At 46.3% G+C, this 23,117-nt stretch overlaps 1 protein-coding gene across 10 annotated transcripts in view; it reads right to left on the bottom strand.

Annotated features, from left to right (window-relative positions):
* Positions 1-1,931: 1,931 nt before the first annotated feature.
* The window catches only part of LOC132386398 (hepatoma-derived growth factor-related protein 2-like), a 28,212-nt gene continuing 7,026 nt past the window's right edge, over positions 1,932-23,117 (bottom strand). For 3 of the 10 annotated variants that reach the window (XR_009509513.1, XR_009509512.1, XR_009509510.1), the window contains 3 exons: positions 22,507-22,604; positions 18,212-18,362; positions 1,932-2,695 (listed from right to left, as the gene is read on the bottom strand). Coding sequence is in view for 1 of the 10 variants with exons in the window: in XM_059958670.1 (XP_059814653.1) it covers positions 2,166-2,695; positions 22,507-22,604 (628 nt within the window). In the remaining 9 variants the exon portion in view is untranslated. Of the gene's footprint in view, positions 2,696-3,057; positions 6,487-8,261; positions 8,624-9,255; positions 9,373-18,211; positions 18,363-22,506; positions 22,605-23,117 lie in introns of those variants that run through there. The other 7 variants (XR_009509518.1, XR_009509515.1, XR_009509516.1 and 4 more) reach the window with 6 other exon arrangements.

Below are 23,117 nucleotides of genomic sequence, written 5' to 3'. Positions count from 1 at the left end.
AGTTGATAGTGATGTTTTTGTGCGTGTTTAGTTAGTCTATATTTCCCGAGGGCGTCTTCGTTGGAGTGCACTGTGTCACCCTCTGGGACTGTCACAATTTCCACATCCTCCGAACGTCCGGCCTGTGCTGACGTGGATGGGGCTTGGTCGGTCGATTGCCGAATTTTAAATCCTATTGGTGGCGATTCATGGCTCATACTTGTCAAGGCTGGAGCTGGAAATGTGGTATTTTCTGGTGGCTTTAGTAGGATTTGTTTCATTTTTCTGTAGTGGGCGATTGCCCGTTGTATAGCTTTTGTCCCTTCGATGACAACTCCCTTCAAATTAATCAGCCTTTCTGTTAGGTCTTGGACCGTTTCTCGTGTCGATAACTTCCAGGCCGCCAGTTTTATGCTGTTTTTCACAAACTACAGGCCGTTATCGACTGTTATTGTAGTTCTCCTATTAAACCTATCTGCCATGATTAAATTGGGATTGATATCTATTCCACACCCTTTATAGTGAGTGTCTCTTGCTGAAGAAAAAGATCCATCGCTGTCGCTGCTGGGCTCGTGTAATTCAATACCTTCTGGTAGTCCTGGAGATTCAGCCATTGTAGGATTGGGGGTCTGACCTCTCCGTGCCCTGGATTTCCGTATTATGAGTGGCGCAGGGACGTGTTCTGGATTTAATACCGGCCCGTATTCTGTACTGCTTGTTGTTTGCCTGTCACGGTGACATCACAATCGCAATTTTCCGGACCCTCCTTCTCTGTTTGTGTCCTTTCTTCCGCGTTCCCGTTGCTTCCTTTCAGACGTCCGTTCCCTTCTTTCTCTCTCTGTACGTTTCCTTTCCTTTTCCTTTTTTCTTCTTTTCTTCCGCCTTTCAGTGTCCTCGTTGTCACCTGTGTTGTCGAATTCCTTGCTTGTTCCCGCCGTTTCTGCTCTCTTCTCCTCTGTGTGTCTTTCCATTTCTTGCCCACCCTCCTTTCCCGTGGGTCCTTCCTCTTCTCTTCCCCTCTCCTTTTCTGTGGGTCCTTCCTCGTCCCGTTGCGCTTCCCCTTCCGTGGAGTCTTCCTCTTCCTCCCAAGGAGGTACCGCTCCCGTTCCCCACTTCGCTACCGGTTCGTACCCCGCTGGCGGCTCTTCCCTTCTCCCGGGGGGTGGTCTCCGCCTCCGTCCTCCTCCCTCGATGGTGGTTCTCTCGTTCCGCCCTCCCCCTCTCCTGGGGGTTCGGCTTCTCCTCCATCGTCACCCTCCTCCACCGGGGGTTGGTCTCCCCCTCCGTCGTCCTCCTCTCCCTTCCTCGGGGGTTGGTCTCTTCCTCCGTCATCCTCCTCTCCCTCCCCTGGGGGTTGGTCTCCCCCTCCGTCGTCCTCCTACTCCCCCAGCGGTTGGTCCCCTCCATCGTCCCCCTCCTCCCCCGGGGGTTGCTCCCCCTCCGTCGTCAACCAGGGGTTGGTCTCCCCCTCCATCGTCCCCCTCCTCCACCGGGGGTTGGTCTCCCCCTCCGTCGTCCTCCTCTCCCTTCCACGGGGGTTGGTCTCTTCCTCCGTCATCCTCCTCTCTCTCCCCTGGTGGTTGGGCTCCCCCTCCGTCGTCCTCCTCCTCCCCCAGCGGTTGGTCCCCTCCATCGTCCCCCTCCTCCCCCGGGGGTTGGTCTCCCCCTCCGTCGTCCCCCAGGGGTTGGTCTCCCCCTCCATCGTCCCCCTCCTCCACCGGGGGTTGGTCTCTTCCTCCGTCATCCTCCTCCCCCTCCGTCGTCCTCCTTCCCCTCCCCCTCCCACAGTGGCTGCTCTCCCCTTCCATCCTCCGCCTCGCCCGGTGGCGACTCTCCCCTTCCGTACTGCCCCTCCGCTGGTGGCAGGTCCCCGCCTCCGTCTTCCTTCTCTCTCTCCCCCTCCCCCGGTGATGGGTCTCCGCTTCCGCCCTCCCCCTCCTCCGGTGGTGGTTCTCTCTTTCCGTCCTCCCCCGGTGGCAGCTGTCTCCCTCCGTCCTGCTCCTCCTCTCCCTCCCCTTGTGGTGTCTCTAGACCTCTGCCTTTCTCCTCTCCCTCACCCACTCCCTGTGTCGGGTCTTTGCTTCCGCCCTCCCCCTCCTCCGGTGGTGGTTCTCTCTTTCCGTCCTCCCCCGGTGGCGGCTGTCTCCCTCCGTCCTGCTCCTCCTCTCCCTCCCCTTGTGGTGTCTCTAGACCTCCGCCTTTCTCCTCTCCCTCACCCGCTCCCTGTGTCGGGTCTTTGCTTCCGCCCTCCCCCTCCTCCGCTGGTGGTTCTCTCTATCGTCCTCTCCTTCCCTCGGGGGTGTTTCGCTTTCTTTTGAGTGTCCCCGCTCCCCTTCTCCCGGTGAACACCCTTCCCTTTCCTGTCCCCCTTCACTCGGTGGTCCCTCTCCTTGCATCTCTCTCTCTTCCTCGGGTAGCGGCACTTTCGTCCCGGGTTGGTGCTCTGTTGTGTCTGTTAATCTGACCTTTTTCCCCTTTCTTCCTTTTTTCCCGTTTTGGCCTGCTTCTGTTGGGGCCTTTCGTTTACGACGCCGTATCGTTTTAAATTGTGGCGGTTCTTCATCTGAATTATCTGTGTCGATCCGGTGTTGGCGGTGGAGTTGGAGCTTTGCCTTAAAAGAAATGCGTTTCAGTCTTGGTGATAGCGGAGGCCTATCGCCTGAACGCAGTCGGGCTCTCGGGGGAGGTGATGGGCCTGTTCCTGGCATTTTAACACCTGTGTAAGAGAAATATATTAGATTATACGGTCAACAAACTCTGACTTGTACAGATCTTAAAATGGTAATAAACCCTGTAACTATATCTCGAGATAAAGACACCCTGAGACAGTACCCCGAGATATAGAGACCCGAGATAGGGACTCCTGAGACAGTCCTCCCAAATATACAGACCGGAGATAATACTCCCAAATATAAAACCCTGAGATATGTTTCTAGAATCTATTGTCTATTTAGTGGTATGACAGTAAGTTATTTGAAATACAGGACAATTACATCTATCGATGTTATATACGGCTACAGTTATCGCTTAGAGTAGTATACAGTCGAGAACTTTCAATAAATAGGTCTATGGGACCTTTTTACTTATAACTATTAGCGGGTACATTGTGTTAATAAATACGTCTGATACAGTTCATATACCAAGCTGAATTGTTGTTGTGTACAACCGGCACGGTGCCGTGTCTTTATAAATTAGTCTATATACTTTATCTACACAGTAATAGCTTATCAACGAGAGCCGATCTATTGAACAATTACTTATTGAGCAATGCCGTTTCTAGGTGAATCCGGTATAAGCACGCGTACAGACCCGATAGAGATGTTTCGGGGTGGTTGAAAATGTCACACAGTAAACGGCGGGCGCAGGTCAAGTGATACATAGCTGACTTATGGAGGAGACAAAAACCGAATTTGCTGTTAATTCTGATGCAATTGACGAATTGCTGACTGGGGGTATTGTGTCCCGGTCGTGATAGAAAGTCCGCTGCTAGTAAGGTGCCCCATCGTGGGTCCGACTCGTCCTAAAACACGAGTGTGGCTTTCTGCCTCTTTGTTGCTGTTAGTCGGGTGAGGTAACGACGCACGAGTGCTTTTTTGTAGCAATCTAGTATGGCGTTCCCGTGGTAGTCCAACAGGTTGACCTCGCCGGTAGGCCGCTAACGATGTCTGTACATTCCCCTTATCCATCAGCGATGTGATAGGTTTCCTTAACCCCTTGGCTAATTCCTGTAGTATCCCGGTAGTATCGTTTAATAGATTCCGAATGTCTTGGTCGACGACCCATCTACTGAAATGCATCCGTCTGGTACAGTATGGAGATGATGTGTTGGGGTCTGTTGTCTGTCCACGGGCAGGGTAATATGGCCACTACAGCCTGTGCAGGTGCATGGACGTCTGCGGAGGAAGAGTGGGTGCATAATGGCCCAGTGGATAGCGTGTATGGTCTGGGCGTTGGGGATGCCATTCCCGTCGTCCGAGGGGTGTTCCGCTGGGGGGAGGGTCCGTAGAGGGGGGATGCACGAACTTTCCGCGCAACCGGAACTATAAGGTGTTTCTGGGCAGTTAATCGTTGCCAGTATATAGTTAGATTGCTGTATACAATGCATTGCCATTAGTATTTACATCATATTTGTTACAGAGAGATATCGTTAGTTACACAAACCACCCGTTGGTGAGGCAGGTAAACATCTTCTTCATGGTATCTTATATAAGAAGCATTAGATGCGGTGGTATGACAGTGGTTTCTTCCAGTCTTGCAAAAAATAAAAAAACGACCTGTTGGTAAAGAGGGTGTGTTCTCTATTTCTTCGTAAGGACACTCCGTGTCCTATCCCTATCGCTATTCCCAGTATTATCACAAATTTCAAATGACCGAGGCGACCAGTTTCTGCGGCACTTCGGTTGCAATCATGCTTGTATTCCGCAGATTAATATTAAAATGACTTGATACTGTGATTAAACTATTAAACGAATTTAATAGTTATCATGACGCTGAACTTGGAACCATTAGGAACGCTAATAACAGCTGCTCCTGCGGGTGGGCTTATTGTTTATACAGCTCTTATGAAGCAGATCATTGCGAATGTGCACGCGACCGCCATTGCACAAAGTATCATTGCCAGAAAGCGAAGTGTTGCTGGTATTACAAATGAAAGGAAGAAGAGCTTGCAGCTGCTAGCTCCTATTACATTTCAAAAGCCCAACGAATTCAGGGTCGTTTATCAATCTTTGATATTTACGTAGCGTCATATGACTGTAAAAGAATTGACGTATTCTGAAGATCAGGCTCCACACGTATACGGGAAAGCACATTGATATGGCAGGGGTTCCAACCGATCTAAATGGGCGCGTAATCAATGACTCCCTTCACGATGTGCCTTTAATGGTTTTAATAGATTCACTGATGCAGAATAGACGACTGAATGAAAACGATGTTGTACGGGCGCGCCGGGAACGGCTACCCGAACATCTACGGCATCGATACAAAAATACACCTGAATATACATTTATCCTCTTGACCCGTAATGAATTCTATTCCAACATGTGTTCGATAGCTACATCTGATGAAATGTTTCGTCAAACGTTGGAACACACGACTAACTCGTTCGATGGCAGACAATTGCTAATTCATTACATATTTCAGCTCTTTCAGACGGACCCCGACCCCTCTGCGGCAATCGGGCTCAGTGGAGATCTAATACATGCAACGAAAGATATCATTACAGTTTGGTACCCTAATATCTTTTGCGAATTCATTTCGTGGTTCGTACTGATGCAGATGGTTCCATACGCCTACGTGACACTCACCGATCTGGGGAAATATATCAATTGTCCCGACCATCTATCTGCTTCCACCTGTTCCTTTTACACAACGGCCGATGCTGTGCGATTCCTGGAATCGCACAGACAGTTCATCGCTATTCTCAGACTTCTACATTAATCTGCTGATCAAACACTTGCTTTACTTCACGACCTGCAATTTGACGAATCGACCTGTCCCAATACTGCCGAGCTCCGACGTGGTAGACCTGACAATAGTTTGTCAAATACAGCGCGTAAATTATAGGTGTTGTTATACCAAACTATTGTTTACACCTGGTGACAAATAGGTGGTATATATAATATACATCGGTGAATACAGGTTATACCTAGTTATGATAGTTTGTATATCTATGCCATTTGTGCAATTCTGATATCATAATCAACCTGCAATTTGACGAATCCAAGGGAAGGCGTCTCTGTAGTCGGCCCACTATTAGATCTCTCTGCTGTGGCAACCGTACTCATCTGGCTAGTGTCTGGACGACCACTTAACGATCAGTTATGTCAGCGAGCTATGAGCATGAACACACCGTGTGTGACCCAGCGGGGCGCCGCTTACAGACGTTTGCTCATCAGATGCAGACGGAGTGGGCTTATGGAGTATTAGATTTATTCTTTCTCACCAGGGACACGTCTATGATGTTATTACTAACCGGTGACGCTGGGACCGGGAAGTCCTACTCGATCCGTCTTCTTGTTTCGCTAATGCACGATGTTGGATTGCATGATTGTACAACTCTAACTACAACTACCAGGGCTGCCGCCGGCGCGCTGAATAATCAGATACCGTTCCATGACGTCACAACATATTCGGAATAAATGACAGTGAGTTATTAAATACCGAGCAGGATCTAGATACAGAAATATAAAAGTAAATATCGGGATATCGTGCTGACTGGCATCAATGCACCATCATTGTATACGTCTCTCTTTGAGATGTAGAAAGCGTGCCACCCGCATAAAATTTGCCGTGACGTCGAGGTGCAGTTTTGCTCCTTCGTGCATCCGGAGCGCGGTTGTAGTCGTTGATGAATATGGCATCTCGTCAGCCCAGGCTATGCGAAAGTTATTTCGATCACCAGAGGAAACGGATGCGACCGAGCGCGATAAGAGGATCATTATCCTATCGGGCAGCGTCTCCCAGTTCGCACCACACGTGGATCCCAGATCAGACTCTTCTATACACCTGGCCAGGAGGGACGTGAAGAAAAGGATGTTTCATACTCAGATATTGTGGTTTAATCAAAGACAGATGGAGGACCCTTTATTTTCTGAGGCTATTGGATCTATGCAATTCAATGTTGTGACAAGGTGAACGGTTGATATTCTAAATTCAAGGGTCCTACCGGACGGGTGCGACCCCACAGACCCCCTGTACATTGCGGATATTCGACAGTAACAGGGGTAGGAGTGAATACACTGATAGTTGTTTCAGAGCAGCCAGGGGGCGGAGCCTACAGCTGTCATATAAGATCTCCTGTCGGAACCCAAATTTGGAAGCGAGACAGATGCAACAGCAGTTTCTAAGGTATCTCCAACAGAGATAGAGTTTCATCTTTACCGAGGAGGGGGCAAAGTATTTATGAGAAAGGTAACGTTTGGGTGGTACAGGGCAAGCAGATACCAACTTGCAGCAGACTTGCTGTTGTCGACCGTATAGAGGATGGGGTCGTGACCGTTCGGTATAATGATGGTACACATCAGGAAATCACGAGAGAAACAGTTGAATGTCAGATGTATAGTGGTCTTTATGTGACATTTTACCCTTTAGCCCCAGCGGCAGGAATCAACACCTACTCCGCCCAAGGACAAACTTTCGACTGTGATGTCATTTACCTCCCACCCTTAATTATCTTTTTTTCTCCAGTTAAACCATCAAAGGAAAAGGAACCATAAAAAGGAAATTGAGTTAGGATGCACTGTGAAATTCCCCTGAACAGTTTGGTAGAAAGGACTATGACCCCGCGTCCCTATTACATGACAGGTTTGCGGCTGCTATGAACCAATTAATAATAAATAACATAGCGACATGGTCCTGGTTTAGGGTCACTCTCGTCCCTGCTCTCGTCAAAGCGTTTTAGGGGCGGTAGGTCTGCCGCAGCGATGGCGGTGGCAACGTTTACAGCGTCGCTGCCCTGCCCACCCGCCATCGGCCTTCCCTGCGCTTCCATTACCGCTACCGACGCCGCATTCCTGCCTCGCCTGTTCTACTTCCATCTCCTCTTCTTCTTCCTCCATCTCTTCTCCTACAACGACTCTCCTGATCAGATCTGCTTTCTGCGACCCGAGCCACGGTCGGTCATCTCTTCTCCTACAACGACTCTCCTGATCAGATCTGCTTTCTGCGACCCGAGCCACGGTCGGTCATCTCTTCTCCTACAACGACTCTCCTGATCAGATCTGCTTTCTGCGACCCGAGCCACGGTCGGTCATCTCTTCTCCTACAACGACTCTCCTGATCAGATCTGCTTTCTGCGACCCGAGCCACGGTCGGTCATCTCTTCTCCTACAACGACTCTCCTGATCAGATCTGCTTTCTGCGACCCGAGCCACGGTCGGTCATCTCTTCTCCTACAACGACTCTCCTGATCAGATCTGCTTTCTGCGACCCGAGCCACGGTCGGTCATCTCTTCTCCTACAACGACTCTCCTGATCAGATCTGCTTTCTGCGACCCGAGCCACGGTCGGTCATCTCTTCTCCTACAACGACTCTCCTGATCAGATCTGCTTTCTGCGACCCGAGCCACGGTCGGTCATCTCTTTTCCTACAACGACTCTCCTGATCAGATCTGCTTTCTGCGATCCGAGCCACGGTCGGTCATCTCTTCTCCTACAACGACCCTCCTGATCAGATCTGCTTTCTGCGACCCGAGCCACGGTCGGCCATCTCTTCTCCTACAACGACTCTCCTGATCAGATCTGCTTTCTGCGACCCGAGCCACGGTCGGTCATCTCTTCTCCTACAACGACTCTCCTGATCAGATCTGCTTTCTGCGACCCGAGCCACGGTCGGTCATCTCTTCTCCTACAACGACTCTCCTGATCAGATCTGCTTTCTGCGACCCGAGCCACGGTCGGTCATCTCTTCTCCTACAACGACTCTCCTGATCAGATCTGCTTTCTGCGACCCGAGCCACGGTCGGTCATCTCTTCTCCTACAACGACTCTCCTGATCAGATCTGCTTTCTGCGACCCGAGCCACGGTCGGTCATCCGAGTGCGTGGATATCGACCAGGTGTTTTGGCAGCTTTGCCATCATCCGATGGATTCATACAAAAATAAAGGAGTGACCTACGTTTTTGCTTTCAGCATTGTGACAGATCTGTGACAGGGGACAAAGAAAGTATAGGGGTAATAGATGGCAGTGACAGATATGGACAGCACGTAGCAAATACTGTCAAATCACCCCATTGACTTTGCTTTGCTCCAAGTCCTGTGCCCGGTATGACAACTGTCTATCTCTTTCTCGACTGTTCTAACATGAAAACGAGTAGGGTGTGTAAGCCATAGCTAAATATAACTGAGGAATAATGAGTTTGCAATATGGGTAAGCGCTCGTGACACAGAGCGCGCATTGATGTTTCTCCCATGTGGGCATAGGGCTCCTGAAAAACAAGTTAGATAATGCTACTGACCCTCCCCAGCGACCAGGATAGCGTGCAATTTCAGACAAAGGAGCTTGCGTAGATGAGGATCAGGTGATACATAAAGGACAAACTGGTATGGGAGGTTGGAGGTTGAGTACACCCGGTACAGAGATAATAAATCAACCTTACATAATTCTGCTCCGGGGCTAGTTATGGCTTCAGGAGAATAGGTATGGAAACAAGTTGAGGGGGTTGGTGCAGTTAACTCATTATTCCACTGGATGAAAAAAACAGAAGGCGTGTTTTGACATGAAATACACCTGTTAGCTCCTCTCCTAAAACTGCCAGGTCACCATCATCAAGATACCTCCAATAAGTGATTGGCCAATAGAGACCTTTCAGCCATATCCCGTCCATCGTGGCATTTAAAAAAGAGGTGTATACGCGGTGTGATTTCCTTTCATCTGTTCGGCAAAACTGCAATCTGTCACAGAGCAAACTGCATCACCGCATTACCAAAGGAAAGGCTTTCATCACAAAAAAGGTACGTGCAGGTTCTCCGATATCACAGTCCCTTTAGACACGCTTTTCAATGTGATACACTACGGTTACACAAGATCTTTCTCCAAGCACCGTCCCTTCAAACTGGCTTTTCTGAGTGATGCATCAGGTTTCTATTGTCTTATATTTCATATATTCTATTGTTTACCGAAAGGGTTTTTCCCTAATAGATGCTTTCGATTTCGGTCATTCCTCGAAAATAACAATGTGTTATGTTGTTACTATCTGTATCAGTATTGTGTTTATTGATAATCACCTGTGATGATGGACGCAATATATCTAATCCTACGCATCCAAATAATGGGTTTACTCTGACAGTAATTTGCACCCGGACCCCCGGAACTCATGATACCCTCCCTCACACTGTCATATAAAAGGCCACCCGTAATAGGGTGTCATCTCTCAAATTCCTGTGCCTCCCGTGGTAAGGTGTCACTTTTCAAATTCCTGTATCACCAAACCATGGCTTTGTCCCCCAACGCTGACCCGAACACCGCGATTAGAGAGGATATGTTTCAGGACCTAATCAGGCCCAGGCCGAGCACCGACGCCACAGTGTCCCCTCCTCGTCATCTGTAGAAAGACAGGACGCTGACAGTGAGAGATGTGGGCCACCTAATATAGAACGGATATACCAGGATGAACAGTGGGAAGAAGTTAAGAGGAATGCCAGTATCATTCATCGCGTCTCACCCGCAGTGGCATCCAAACCAGTAGTAGTCGAGGCAGAAGTGCGGTACCGCACCGATGGGGCCCCTCTGTCTATTCCACCCTGTGGCCAACAGCGCCCGGTTATACCAAGTGCTATCAGTGCTGCTGTCGATAGCTTTCTATACTGTGTCGCCGTAACCCGGGCTGTGTGGCAATCTATACAGAGGCGATTGATAGGGCAAGGGAAAAGCCCAATTTTAATCTGAATACATTTTGGGCGATTGACGACCGCCGTGTCAGGAATAAAATTACTGGTCAGATACAGACCCTGCTCAACGAGCTGGTGGTCATGTTTGACACTCTGGGTTCACGTGATCAGTCAGAATATTCACGTCTCAGCTCTACATGGTCTCATTCGCCCGTTTGGGAATCGATTACAGTATATTTGCACTAGGAAACCACGCTTCCTTGAGTAATATGGAGTGGTGCGTTGTCAGCCTCGAAACAGAATCGCCCAGCCCCAACTTTCAATCACCTCGCTGCTCTCTATTTACTGCTTGCTGCAATGTTGTTCGACAGCACTCTGTGTTCTTGAGCGGTTTACCCACTCTCGTGCAGCAGTATCTTCACCGTTCCACATGCGACAGGTAACTGCTTCACTTACAAAGTAAACATCTTTCACTTCCACCTGTTCTGCAAGATCGTTATACCGGTCCGTACCTGTGAATGTGTATGTTTGTCTTGCTCTGGACTGCTCTTTATTATTTCATGTTAAAGTATTGCAAAAATATAAAATATATAAAAGTAATATGGATTGGCCTGACAATGACCGAAATGGAATACGTTGAGCTTTGACATAAAATTGCGACCTGAATTTCGAATCCCGATCAACCCTGAAGGGAACTAATATTAAAGGAGAATATGTTCAGTGGAAAGAAGGATGCGAGCGGGCTACATCTGGGGATCAGAAATGGGAACAGAAGAACAGAAAGCTGCCACGGGACAGGTGGGGAAAACAACCCTTTTAGAAACGGACAAGCAAGGATGTGATTTCCACCCCTCAGGAAGAGCCCAATGTAATATTGCAAGTTTCTGGAATTCCAATTCCGTTTATGATTGATATGCGGGCAACCACAACCACTCTCGATCAGGAAACAGTATCAGAAAAGGGATTCCAGCTAACAGACGCCGCAGTCACTGTGTCTGGCTTTGAAGGCATAGGATGTACGTGTTCACATAACCAGCCACTGCAGGTGGAATTCCAGGGGAACCAGTGTGAGGTTTCATTTACAGTCACCACCAGTCGGGGGTGTAAACTAGCAGGGAGAGACTTGCTCTGTCTGTCGGAAGTCGAGATCCTATGCAGAGACACTGGTATCACCCTGCAACTAGCGATCAACCGACAGCTTCCCCAATTTCTGAACCCCCGCAGTGGTGGGCACTTAATTTGGACTCCACTGAGTTTGAACCCCTTCTGCCAGCGGCCGACACTCATGTGACTCTGTACTTTGACCCCACGGGGTGCTCAACTGAGGAAAGTCATATTTATGCAGCCCTCGAGGGACAGAAGTTCCCATTCAGGGTGATTGGACAGGTCAAAGGAAGAGAGGGCAGTTCATTACTGTCTGAAGTTCTGGATTTCCTTTTGCGACAGACAGGACTGGTGGCTGCCCATACCAGCATCAGGGTTTGCCCTGGGTTCCCTGCCTACACCCTGACAAAACAAGCCTCCAGCACGGAAGGAGACTGGTGAGATTTCCCGTGGGCCAACTCCGATACTGGAAGGAGTCAGAAGTGAAGACGGGACATCTAGTAAAACTCTCTTTTAATATTGACCAAACCCAAGATGTTGCAACACATCTCTGGGCAATTTCAGGCCATGAAGTCGGCCGCACCAACTGCCCCCTGTCTGGATCACAGTGAAAGAAGGACAGACTCTCCCATCCATTCTGCAATACCCCCTCAAGCCTGAAGCAACGTTTTACGAGGATGGAAGCTCTTTTGCGGATCCATCAGGAAAACGAGATTCTGACTATGCGATAGTGACGGACAGTGAAGTAATTGAGCAGGCCTCTTTTGAAGCAGCTGTCTCCGTCCAGAAGGCTGAGCTGTTTGCTCTGACTCATGTCTGTATCCCAGCAACAGACAGAAATGGGAACGTTTACACAGACTCCCGTTATGCGTTTGGAATGGTACATGACTACGGGGCTCTCTGGGAACAGGGGGATTCCTGACTTCCTCTGGCCACCCCATTAGTAATGCCACCTTTGTAAACAACTTACTCACCGCTCTGCAGCTACCTCGAGTTTCGGCTATTATTAAGTGTGCAGCCCACGCCCGCATGTCTAACCTGGTCACTACAGGCAATGCTTTAGCAGATGAGACAGCGAAAAGTGCGGCACAATCCTCGGTAGTTGTAGTCCGCTCGGGTTCCCGTCAAGCAACCCTCCGTGATTCAAGCAGAATGGGTTTGCCAGACATGAGGGAGGTGCGTACTTTTCAGGGGGATGTCTCTGAGGATGAGCGCAAACTGTAGTCCCAGATGGGATGCCGGAAAGACCCCGACCTAGGTTTTTGGATCACCCAGTGGGACAGGTTTGTGTTCCTACACAGTTTTTACCAACATTGGTCAATTATGTACATAACTGTACACACTTGGAAAAGGAGGGAATGGTTGGTAACCTGTACCCTGCACACCGGGTACGACTCCCTTGACAGGTGAAACTTTTTCGTGTCTACAATTTGATTTCATTGAATTGCCTCGAGTACATTACTATAGATACTGCTTATTTATTATAGACGCGCTTAGTAGATGGGTTGAAGCTTTTCGAACTACCATTAATACTGCTGACTGTTGTGAAGGTATTATTACGGGAAATAATTCCCATGTACGGCCTGCCAGAGATGCTGAGCTCTGACAATGGTCCACACTTTGTGGTGAAAGCAAACGAAGGGGTATGTAACGAACTAGCTATCAAGCAACAATTCCACTATGTACACCACCCACGGGCCGCTGGCAGAGTGGAGAGAGCCAATGGCACTCTGAAGAGTAAACTGGCCAGACTAACAGCGGAGACTGGACTCACTTGGTTGAAGGTCCGACCATTAGCCCGATTCCACATGAGGGTTACCCCACAGGGGAAAACAGGGTTGTCACCAGCTGAAATCATTTCCGGATGGCCCAACAGGACACCCTGGGAACAAAGTCTCAGGATTAAAGGCTAAATGAATAAGAATAAGGAACCTTGGTTCTCGAGGGAACTCTGATAAAGAAAAAGAGAGACGTATGACATGTATAAGAAACTGGGAGCAAATAAGGTACTAGAGGAGTATAAAAAGAGTAAGAAAATACTTAAGAAAAAAATCAGGAGGGCTAAAAGAAGTCATGAGGTTGCTTTGGCAGTCAGGGTGAACGATAATCAGAACAGCTACATCAGGTATTTTAAGAGCAAAAGGATAGTAAGGGATAAAATTGGTCCTCTTGAAGATCAGAGTGGTCGGCTATGCATGGAACCAAAAGAAATGGGGGAGATCTTAAATGTTCTTTTTGCGTCAGTATTTAATAAGGAAACTGGCATGGAGTCAATGGAAATAAGGCAAACAAGTATTGAGGTTATGGAACCTATACAGATAGAAGAAGAGGAGGTGCTTGCTATCTTGAGGCGAGTAGATAAATATCCAGGAGCTGACAGGGTATTCCCTCAGACCTTGAAGGAGACGAGTGTTGAAATTGCAGGGGCCCTGGCAGATATATTTAAATGTCGTTATCTACGGGTGAGGTGCCAGAGATGTGGAGGACAGCTCATGTTGTTCCGTTGTTTAAAGCAGGCTCTAAAAGCAATTCCCGAAATTATAGGCTGGTAAGTTTGATGTCGGTAGTGGGTAAAATATTGGAGGAGTACTAAGAGACAGGATCGACAATTATTTAGATAGACAGGGTCTTATTATGGAGAGTCAACATGGCTTTGTGTGCGGTTGTTCATGTTTAACAAATATATTAAGAGTGTTTTGAGGAGTTTACAAGGAAAGTGGATGAAAGCAAGGAAGTGAATGTTGTCTACATGGACTTCAGTAAGGCCTTTGACAAAGTCCCGCATGGGAGGTTAGTTAGGAAGATTCAGTCGCTAGGTATAGATGGTAAGGTAGTAAATTGGATTAGACATTGGCTCAATGGGAGAAACCAGAGATTGGTAGTGGAGGTAGTGGAGCCCAAAGATGTAGGGGAGAAGAAAGAAAAGGATAATAAATTTGAATGCATTGTTAGGGATGGAAAGAGAGGAGGAGATGGAGAGAATCTTAAATGTATCTATTTTAATGCTAGGAGCATTGTAAGAAAGGTGGATGAGCTTAAAGCATGGATTGATACCTGGAATTATGATGTTGTAGCTATTAGTGAAACATGGTTGCAAGAAGGGTGTGATTGGCAACTAAATATTCCTGGATTTAGTTGCTTCAGGTGTGATAGAGTAGGAGGGGCCAGAGGAGGAGGTGTTGCATTGCTTGTCCGAGAAAATCTTATGGCGGTGCTTTGGAAGGATAGATTAGAGAGCTCCTCTAGGGAGGCCATTTGGGTGGAATTGAAGAATGGGAAAGGTGCAGTAATACTGATAGGAGTGTATTATAGGCCACCTAATGGGGCGCGTGAGTTGGAAGAGCAAATGTGTAAGGAGATAGCAGATATTTGTAGTAAACACAAGGTGGTGATTGTGGGAGATTTTAATTTTCCACACGTAGACTGGGAAGCTCATTCTGTAAAAGGGTTGGATGGTTTAGAGTTTGTGAAATGTGTGCAGGATAGTTTTTTGCAACAATACATAGAAGTACCGACTAGAGATGGGGCAGTGTTGGATCTCCTGTTAGGGAATACGATAGGTCAGCTGACAGATGTATGTGTTGTGGAGCACTTCGGGTCCAGTGATCACAATAGCATTAGCTTCAATATAATTATGGAGAAGGACAGGACTGGACCTAGAGTTGAGATTTTTGATTGGAGAAAGGCTAACTTTGAGGGGATGCGAAGGGATTTAGGGAGAGTGGATTGGGTCAAGTTGTTTTATGGGAAGGATGTAATAGAGAAATGGAGGTCATTTAAGGGTGAAATTATGAGGGTACAGAACCTTTATGTTCCTGTTAGGGTGAAAGGAAAGGTTAAAGGTTTGAGAGCACCATGGTTTTCAAGGGATATTAGAAATTTGGTTCAGAAAAAGAGGGATATCTGCAATAGATATAGCCAGCATGGAGTAAAGGAATTGCTCGAGGAATATAAAGAATGTAAAAGGAATCTTAAGAAAGAGATTAGAAAAGCTAAAAGAAGATACGAGGTTGGTTTGGCAAATAAGGTGAAAGTAAATCCGAAAGGTTTCTACAGTAATATTAAAAGCAAGAGGATAATGAGGGATAAAATTGGCCCCTTAGAGAATCAGAGTAGTCAGCTATGTGTGGAACCGAAAGAGATGGAGAGATTTTGAATGATTTCTTCTCTTCGGTATTAATTAAGGAGAAGGATATTGAATTGTCTAAGGTGTGGGAAACAAGTAAGGAACTTATGGAACCTATGACAATTAAGGAGGTGGAGGTACTGGCGCTTTTAAGAAATTTAAAAGTGGATAAATCTCCGGGTCCTGACAGGATATTCCCCAGGACCTTAAGGGAAGTTTGTGTAGAGATAGCAGGAGCTCTGATGGAGATCTTTCAGATGTCATTAGAAACGGGGATTGTGCCGGAGAATTGGCGTATTGCTCATGTGGTTCCATTGTTTAAAAAAGGTTCGAGAAGTAAGCCTAGCAATTATAGACCTGTCAGTTTGATATCAGTGGTGAGTAAATTAATGGAAAGTATTCTTAGAGACAGTATTTATAATTATCTGGATAGACCGGATCTGATTAGGAGTAGCCAGCATGGATTTGTGCGTGGAAGGTCATGTTTGACAAACCTTATTGAATTTTTTGAAGAAGTTACGAGGAATGTTGACGAGGGTAAGGCAGTGGATGTAGTCTATATGGACTTCAGCAAAGCCTTTGACAAAGTTCCTCATGGAAGGTTATTTACAAAGGTTCAGTCGTTAGGTATTAATGCTGGAGTAATAAAATGGATTCAACAGTGGCTAGATGGGAGATGCCAGAGAGTAGTGGTGATAATTGTTTATCGGGATGGAGGCCGGTGACTAGCGGGGTGCCTCAGGGATCTGTTTTGGGCCCAATGTTGTTTGTAATATACATAAATGATCTGGATGATGGGGTGGTAAATTGGATTAGTAAGTATGCCGATGATACTAAGGTAGGAGGTGTTGTGGATAATGAGGTGGATTTTCAAAGCTTGCAGGGAGATTTATGCCAGTTAGAAGAATGGGCTGAACGTTGGCAGATGGAGTTTAATGCTGAGAAGTGTGAGGTTCTACATTTTGGCAGGAATAATCCAAATAGAACATACAGAGTAAATGGTAGGGCATTGAGGAATGCAGAGGAACAGAGAGATCTAGGAATAACTGTGCATAGTTCCCTGAAAGTGGAGTCTCATGTAGATAGGGTGGTGAAGAGGGCTTTTGGAACGCTGGCCTTTATAAATCAAAGCATTGAGTACAGAAGTTGGGATGTAATGCTAAAGTTGTACAAGGCATTGGTAAGGCCAAATTTGGAATATTTTGTGCAGTTCTGGTCACCGAATTATAGGAAAGATATCAATAAATTAGAGAGAGTGCAGAGACGATTTACTAGGATGTTACCTGGGTTTCAGCAATTAAGTTACAGAGAAAGGTTGAACAAGTTAGGTCTCTATTCATTGGAGCGTAGAAGGTTGAGGGGGGATTTGATCGAGGTATTTAAAATTTTGAGAGGGATAGATAGAGTTGACGTGAACAGGCTGTTTCCATTGAGAGTAGGGGAGATTCAAACTAGAGGACATGATTTGAGAGTTAGGGGGCAGAAGTTTAAGGGAAACACGAGGGGGTATTTCTTTACTCAAAGAGTGATAGCTGTGTGGAATGAGCTTCCTGTAGAAGTAGTAGAGGCCAGTTCAGTTGTGTCATTTAAGGTAAAATTGGATAGGTATATGGACAGGAAAGGAGTGGAGGGTTATGGGCTGAGTGCGGGTAGGTGGGACTAGGTGAGATTAAGGGTTTGGCACGGACTAGGAGGGCCAAGATGGCCTGTTTCCATGCTGTGATTGTTATATGGTTATATGGTTGTTTCTCTGAGTGGAGGCCTGTGACTAGTGATGTGCCACAGGGATCAGTGCAGGGTCCATTGTTATTTGTCATCTATATCAATGATCTGGATAATAATTTGGTAAATTGGATCAGCAAATTTGCTGATGGTACAAAGATCGGAGGTATAGTGGACAGTGAGGAAGGTTTTCAAAGCTTGCAAAGGGATCTGGACCAGCCAGAAAAATGGGCTGAAAAATGGCAAATGGAGTTTAATACAGACAAGTGTGAGGTATTGCACTTCGGAAGGTAAAACCAATGTAGAACAGATAAGGTAAATGGTCAGACACTGAGGAGGGCAGTAGAACAGAGGGATCTGGGAATACTGATACAAAATTCCCTAAAAGTGGCGTCACGGGTAGATAGGGTAGTAAAGAGAGCTTCTGGTACATTGGCCTTTATGAATCAAAGTACTGAGTATAAGATTTGGAATGTTATGGTGAGGTTGTGTAAGGCATTGGTGAGGCTGAATTTGGAGTAATGTGTGCAGCTCTGGTCATCGAATTACAGGAAGGATATTAATAAGGTTGAAAGAGTGCAGAGAAGGTTTACAAGGATGTTGCCGGGACTTGAGAAACTGAGTTACAGAGAAAGGTTGAATAGTTTAGGACTTCATTCCTTGGAGCAGAGACTTCATAGAGGTATTATGATGGGTATAGATAGAGTGAGCGCAAGCAGGCTTTATCCACTGAGGCTAGGGGAGAAAAAAAACAGAGGACATGGGTTAAGGGTGAAGGGCAAAAAGTTTAAAGGGAACATTGGGGGGGGGGGGGGGTCTTCACAACTGGTTCTGACAGAGGCCTAACTGGTTCTTCTGGGCACATTCTGTCTCACTCCCAACTATTCCCTACCTTCCTTTGTGCAGGTATGTAATGTCTAAAGGACCAGTGTTTGAGTAAACGAGACTCACCAATCTTTCTCCTGACTGAATCACTGGAATCTCCGAGTCAGATGGGTTCTCTCCAGTCGGTGCTCTCAGTCCTCGGGCTGGTTCACTTGTTGCTGTTCCCTCGTCTTCAGTCGTGGTTTTTCTTCCAATAAATCTCTCACTGCAGGTCTAACTTTAACATGAAAGATAATGAAGCACATTAACATTACAAAGGAGGACCAAACATTTCTGCTTAATGTTACTAGGAACAAAACTCACTGAAATTTAAACGTTGAAGGCAAATATAATTATCTCAGTGATCAATCTTTTATTGCCCCTCACGTCACAAAACAATATGGGATAAGAAGGAGCCATCATTCAGTCATGGTAAGACATAAGACACAGGAACAGAATTAGATGATTCGATCCATCTGGTCTGTCCCACCACTCAACCAGGGCTGATTTTTATTCCAACACCATATTCCTGCCTTCCTCCTGTAACCCTGAAGCTGCTTAGCAATCATGAGTATATTAATCTCTGTCATAAATATACCCAAATGGCAGCCTCAATCAGACTCCGTGGCAACAAATTCCATAGATCAGACATCTTTTGGGAAAAGAAAATTTCTCAACTGAATTTGTTCTGAGACTGTGCTGTCAGATCACAGACTCTGCATCTAATGGAAACATCCTCTCCATGTCCACTGTATCCAGGCTTTTCAGCATTCGGTAAGTTTACTTAACCATACATCCCCCCACCACCCCCACCGTCCCTCTGAACTCCATCGAGCACAGGTCCAGAACCATCAAATGCTCCTCATACATAACGCCGATTATCCATGTAAACCTTGTTAGCAACAACTGTACTGAACACATTTCCAGGAATAACAGACAAATCGGTACCAGGATAATTTAAAGGGAAACGTTGTGCTTTCTTTACTGTTCTACTATCACATGTGCTGGCTCGTGGCCAAGTGGTTAAGGCGTTGGTCTAGTGATCTGAAGGTTGCTAGTTCGAGCCTTGGCAGAGGCTGCGTGTCTGTCCTTGAGCGACGACACCTGTGCCAAGCTGTATGGGTCCTAATGACCTTTCCTTGGACAACATCGCTGGCGTGGAGAGGGGAGACTTGCAGAGACTCTAATGGAGGCCTACAAACTATCACAGCCATTTTCATTTCCAGCTTAAAACAGGTCCATTTCATGAAATATAAACCAAGAAATAAAAATAAACTGGAATTACCAGAAACACTCAGCAGGTAAGGAACAGCTTACAATACAATTCAATTAATAACATTTCATCAGATTGAGTTCAAACATTTTCAGTTTTTTGTGCAGATCTCCAGCACAGCTGCCTGATTTCCACTATGTGACAGTGGGATTTCCAAACACAGTTTGAACACCAGTCTCAGGGTCTATTTCTACTGTTGTAAACACGGAACAGCCCATTTACTCACAGCCTCTCCCTGTGAGGATGGAATGGGAACTCATCCTCTCCTCAGATTGGCAGTCATTGCTTCCAAAGGAACTCCAGAAACAAACATCTGATCCCAGACCAGAAATACTCGATCAACACCTCACAAGCCCAAACAGCTCAATCCCAGGTCCACTTTACCTGGATCAAAAACCGTGATCTCCCAGGACCCAACCTCACAGCTGAATCTGCCACTCACCGACCCTGAGAGTCTCACACATCGTCCCCACATCTCACACTGGGTAGTGCAATCTAAGATTTCACCACAACCAATGTCCAGCTGCTCAAAATTTCTGCTTCGTTGCAGGATCTGTATCTTACAGCCCCATCTGTAGAAGCTCAAAACAAAGTCAAAGCCAAAACACCAGCAGTTCCATTTGCCTGGAATGCCGATCACAGGATTGGAGCCCAAGCTCCAACTCTCCCAGTACTCTTTGTTGCCAGTAAAATGCTGCAGTGTGTCAGCCCGTCACTGTTCATAAACTAGCACCTCCACACCAATGCACAACAGAACTGGGACCTGATGACCCTCCGGCATTCCAGCTGACAATAATCGATTCTGGAAATGAGTCAGCGAGGCCAAAGGTACAAAAGAACACTTCACAATGAAGACAAGGGTTGGAAGAAAGTTTGCTGATATATAACATTGAGGAGGTTGGATACAAGGCGGACTGAGGATGACCCAGATGGTTGATGTATATCACTGAAGCGGGGTTGGGAAGTGTGAGGAGACTGGACAGAGGTTGAACAAGATGAGCAGATGGAACAAGGTGGGAGAAGGGATCAAGGACGATCACTGATGGTCCTCCATCAACTCATAGGTACTGAATGAATAGTGCATACTATTGTTCAAAAGATTCTAAAATGACAGAATTGGCAAAAATAACAGGAACTTTGCCAGATATACTTTGACCCTCACCAAAATTTTTATCAACACAACATAGAAAGTTTCCCATCCGGACACTTCACGCTTTGCACGGTAACTACTCTGCCCGTGACTGTGAGGAACGGCAGAGACCTTTGGATCCAGATCAGCACATCACAGAAACTATTCTCCCCCCTCGACTTCCCAGTCCCTCGGTAAAGCAGGCAGTGAAATCAAAGATCCCCACAACCTGGGACGTTCTCCTTGCTCACCCACCCCAGTCCGGGAGAAGACACAACAGCCATAAAGCTCCAGGACAAATGTGAGGAGCCTCAGGAAGCGAGGCGAGTTTGGGGGAAGTTAACGGGACTCAGTGGCCGACATCAGATTTCCCAACACAACATGGAGGATGCATGACCACCAATCTGGAGATTGTGAACGTGCACAAAGAGATCGTTACATCTGCGGTTAAATGGGAGGGGCAAATGGGATCACGTGACCGGTGGGGTCTAAAACCCCAGGCAGCACTCTGTGGAAATAAACAAACTTGCCCATCACATCTCCTCTCACCTTAAATGTGTCAGACATTTCAAACCCCAGGTAAAACATAACGTCTGTCCACTCTACCTATTCCTCATAATCGTATAAACGTCCGTCCAGTCTCACCCCGGCCTGCGCCGCTCTGGAGAAAACAACACAAGTTTCTCCAGCCTCTCGTTATAGTTCATGCCCTCTAATCCAGGCAGTGTCCTGGTAAACCTCTTCTGCGCCCTCTCCAAAGCCCTGACATCCTTCCGAGAATGGGGGAGACCAGAACTGTATGAAACACTCCAGATGAGGGCTAACAAGTTTTACAAAGCTGCAACACAACTTCATGACTTTTGAACTCAGTGCTTCAACTAATAAAGACAACCACGCCATTTGCCTTCTTAACCACCCGATCAATCTGTGCTGTCTCTTTCAGGGAGCGATGAACTTGGAGTCTAAGATCCCTCGGATCATCGACACTGTTCAGGGTTTTGCATTTAACACTGTACTGTCTCATACATTCAGGGGTGCAGTGTTACCAGAGCTCACCGGAGAGCCGCTCCGACACCTCTGAGAAACAGTCAAAATAAACAAGCACGGAATTTAACAGCCGCCGCATATTAAATAGAGGGAATGTTACCAAAGGGGGGGTGTTGGCTGGTGGGGAAAAATGCCACTAATAACATTAGGATATTTGATCGTTTTTTGTGAAATCCTGGAGCTGTGACTCTTTTTTATTTAGGTATTGGTCAAATTCCTTCTCGCTCGACCCATTGTCCAAGGAAGCTGGGAAATACCTGCACATAAGTGCGAGCATTTTTCCGCTCTTTCCAAAGGGTACCACTGGATTCCAGGAAGGAGCTATATTAAGCAAGGAATGAACATAGAAACCCAAGTTTAAAAGTCGAAAACAATGAAAGAAAAATTCACTGCTTCCTGATTTTGATCAAATACACAAGCTAATCATCCAAAATCCTCTTCTACACCAGGATAAATTTAGTTTTGTTTTACAAGCTAAATGGAAAAAAAGCATTTCTGGGCTATAAGCTAATTTTACGTCATTTCAACTATCATTAATAGCAGATCAACCCCTTTGCCTCGCTCCACCAACTGTAGCTGATGGGAAAAATACTCTTTTTCTCTTCGTGTTGATAGGAAAAAGAGTAATTTAGTGAGGCAATGAACGAGATGAAATGCATTTCCAAAACTCCCAAATGGTTGCTGTGCTCCCCTGTTAACATTTGTCACTTGCAAACTACGATATTTTCTATTTGTATAAATGCGATAATATTTCATGTAAAGATTCAAGCTTCTTTAACTTTTTATATATTTAAAGACTAAACAGAATCTGTAAAGGTCGAACCATGTAACACCCGACGTGTGAGAATATTGTGAGCATCGACACTCACAGGTACACTTCCCGACCAACCATTTCTGCGAGAGAAACGGTATGAGGCAGAATCGCCAACCTACCACTTTTGAGACGAATATTCAGCAATATTCCTGGCCTTAGAAACAGTTCATCAGACATTCTTTTTTCATACTTGATTACTTGGTTCCAATTTAGGTGGCTAAAAGTGTAAAAAAAAATGAATTGCTTTATTTCTGTTATTTTTATACCTCTGAGGAACACTGCTAAGCGCTGCGGGCCCTGCCGTCTGCTCTGACTCAGTCGTATTAGTGAGGCTACATCTGTGGTGGTCTGTGGATTACTCGCTAATCCTAAAGTAAATTTTTCTCACTAACAACCCTTTGGCTTCTAAGCAAACAAAGTTATTTTACTTGCTTGATAATTATATTTTATGATAATCAGTTAAGTGCAACTGCATAATACTTTATCATATTATTAAATTAAGTATTATGTTTAATTGTACCAGTTATACACTGAAATGTAGTGAGAGGCTGTAATCTTGTTAATGTGTTAGCTATCACTATATTTCTGTGGAGCTCTGGAATTCACATATTTCTTTCATCTTGGTTTACTGCTTGACATTACAAGACATTACTGCTTGACATGTCACACCCAATTTGGGTACCTGCTCATTACACGAATGGGGCAAGGAAGATGCCCAGTACATGAAATG

Source organism: Hypanus sabinus, unplaced genomic scaffold (assembly GCF_030144855.1).
Source record: "Hypanus sabinus isolate sHypSab1 unplaced genomic scaffold, sHypSab1.hap1 scaffold_1142, whole genome shotgun sequence".
Taxonomy (NCBI): Eukaryota; Metazoa; Chordata; class Chondrichthyes; order Myliobatiformes; family Dasyatidae; genus Hypanus; species Hypanus sabinus.
The sequence above is the reverse complement of the archived record's forward strand: the minus strand, read 5'-3'. Positions and strand labels throughout refer to the sequence as shown.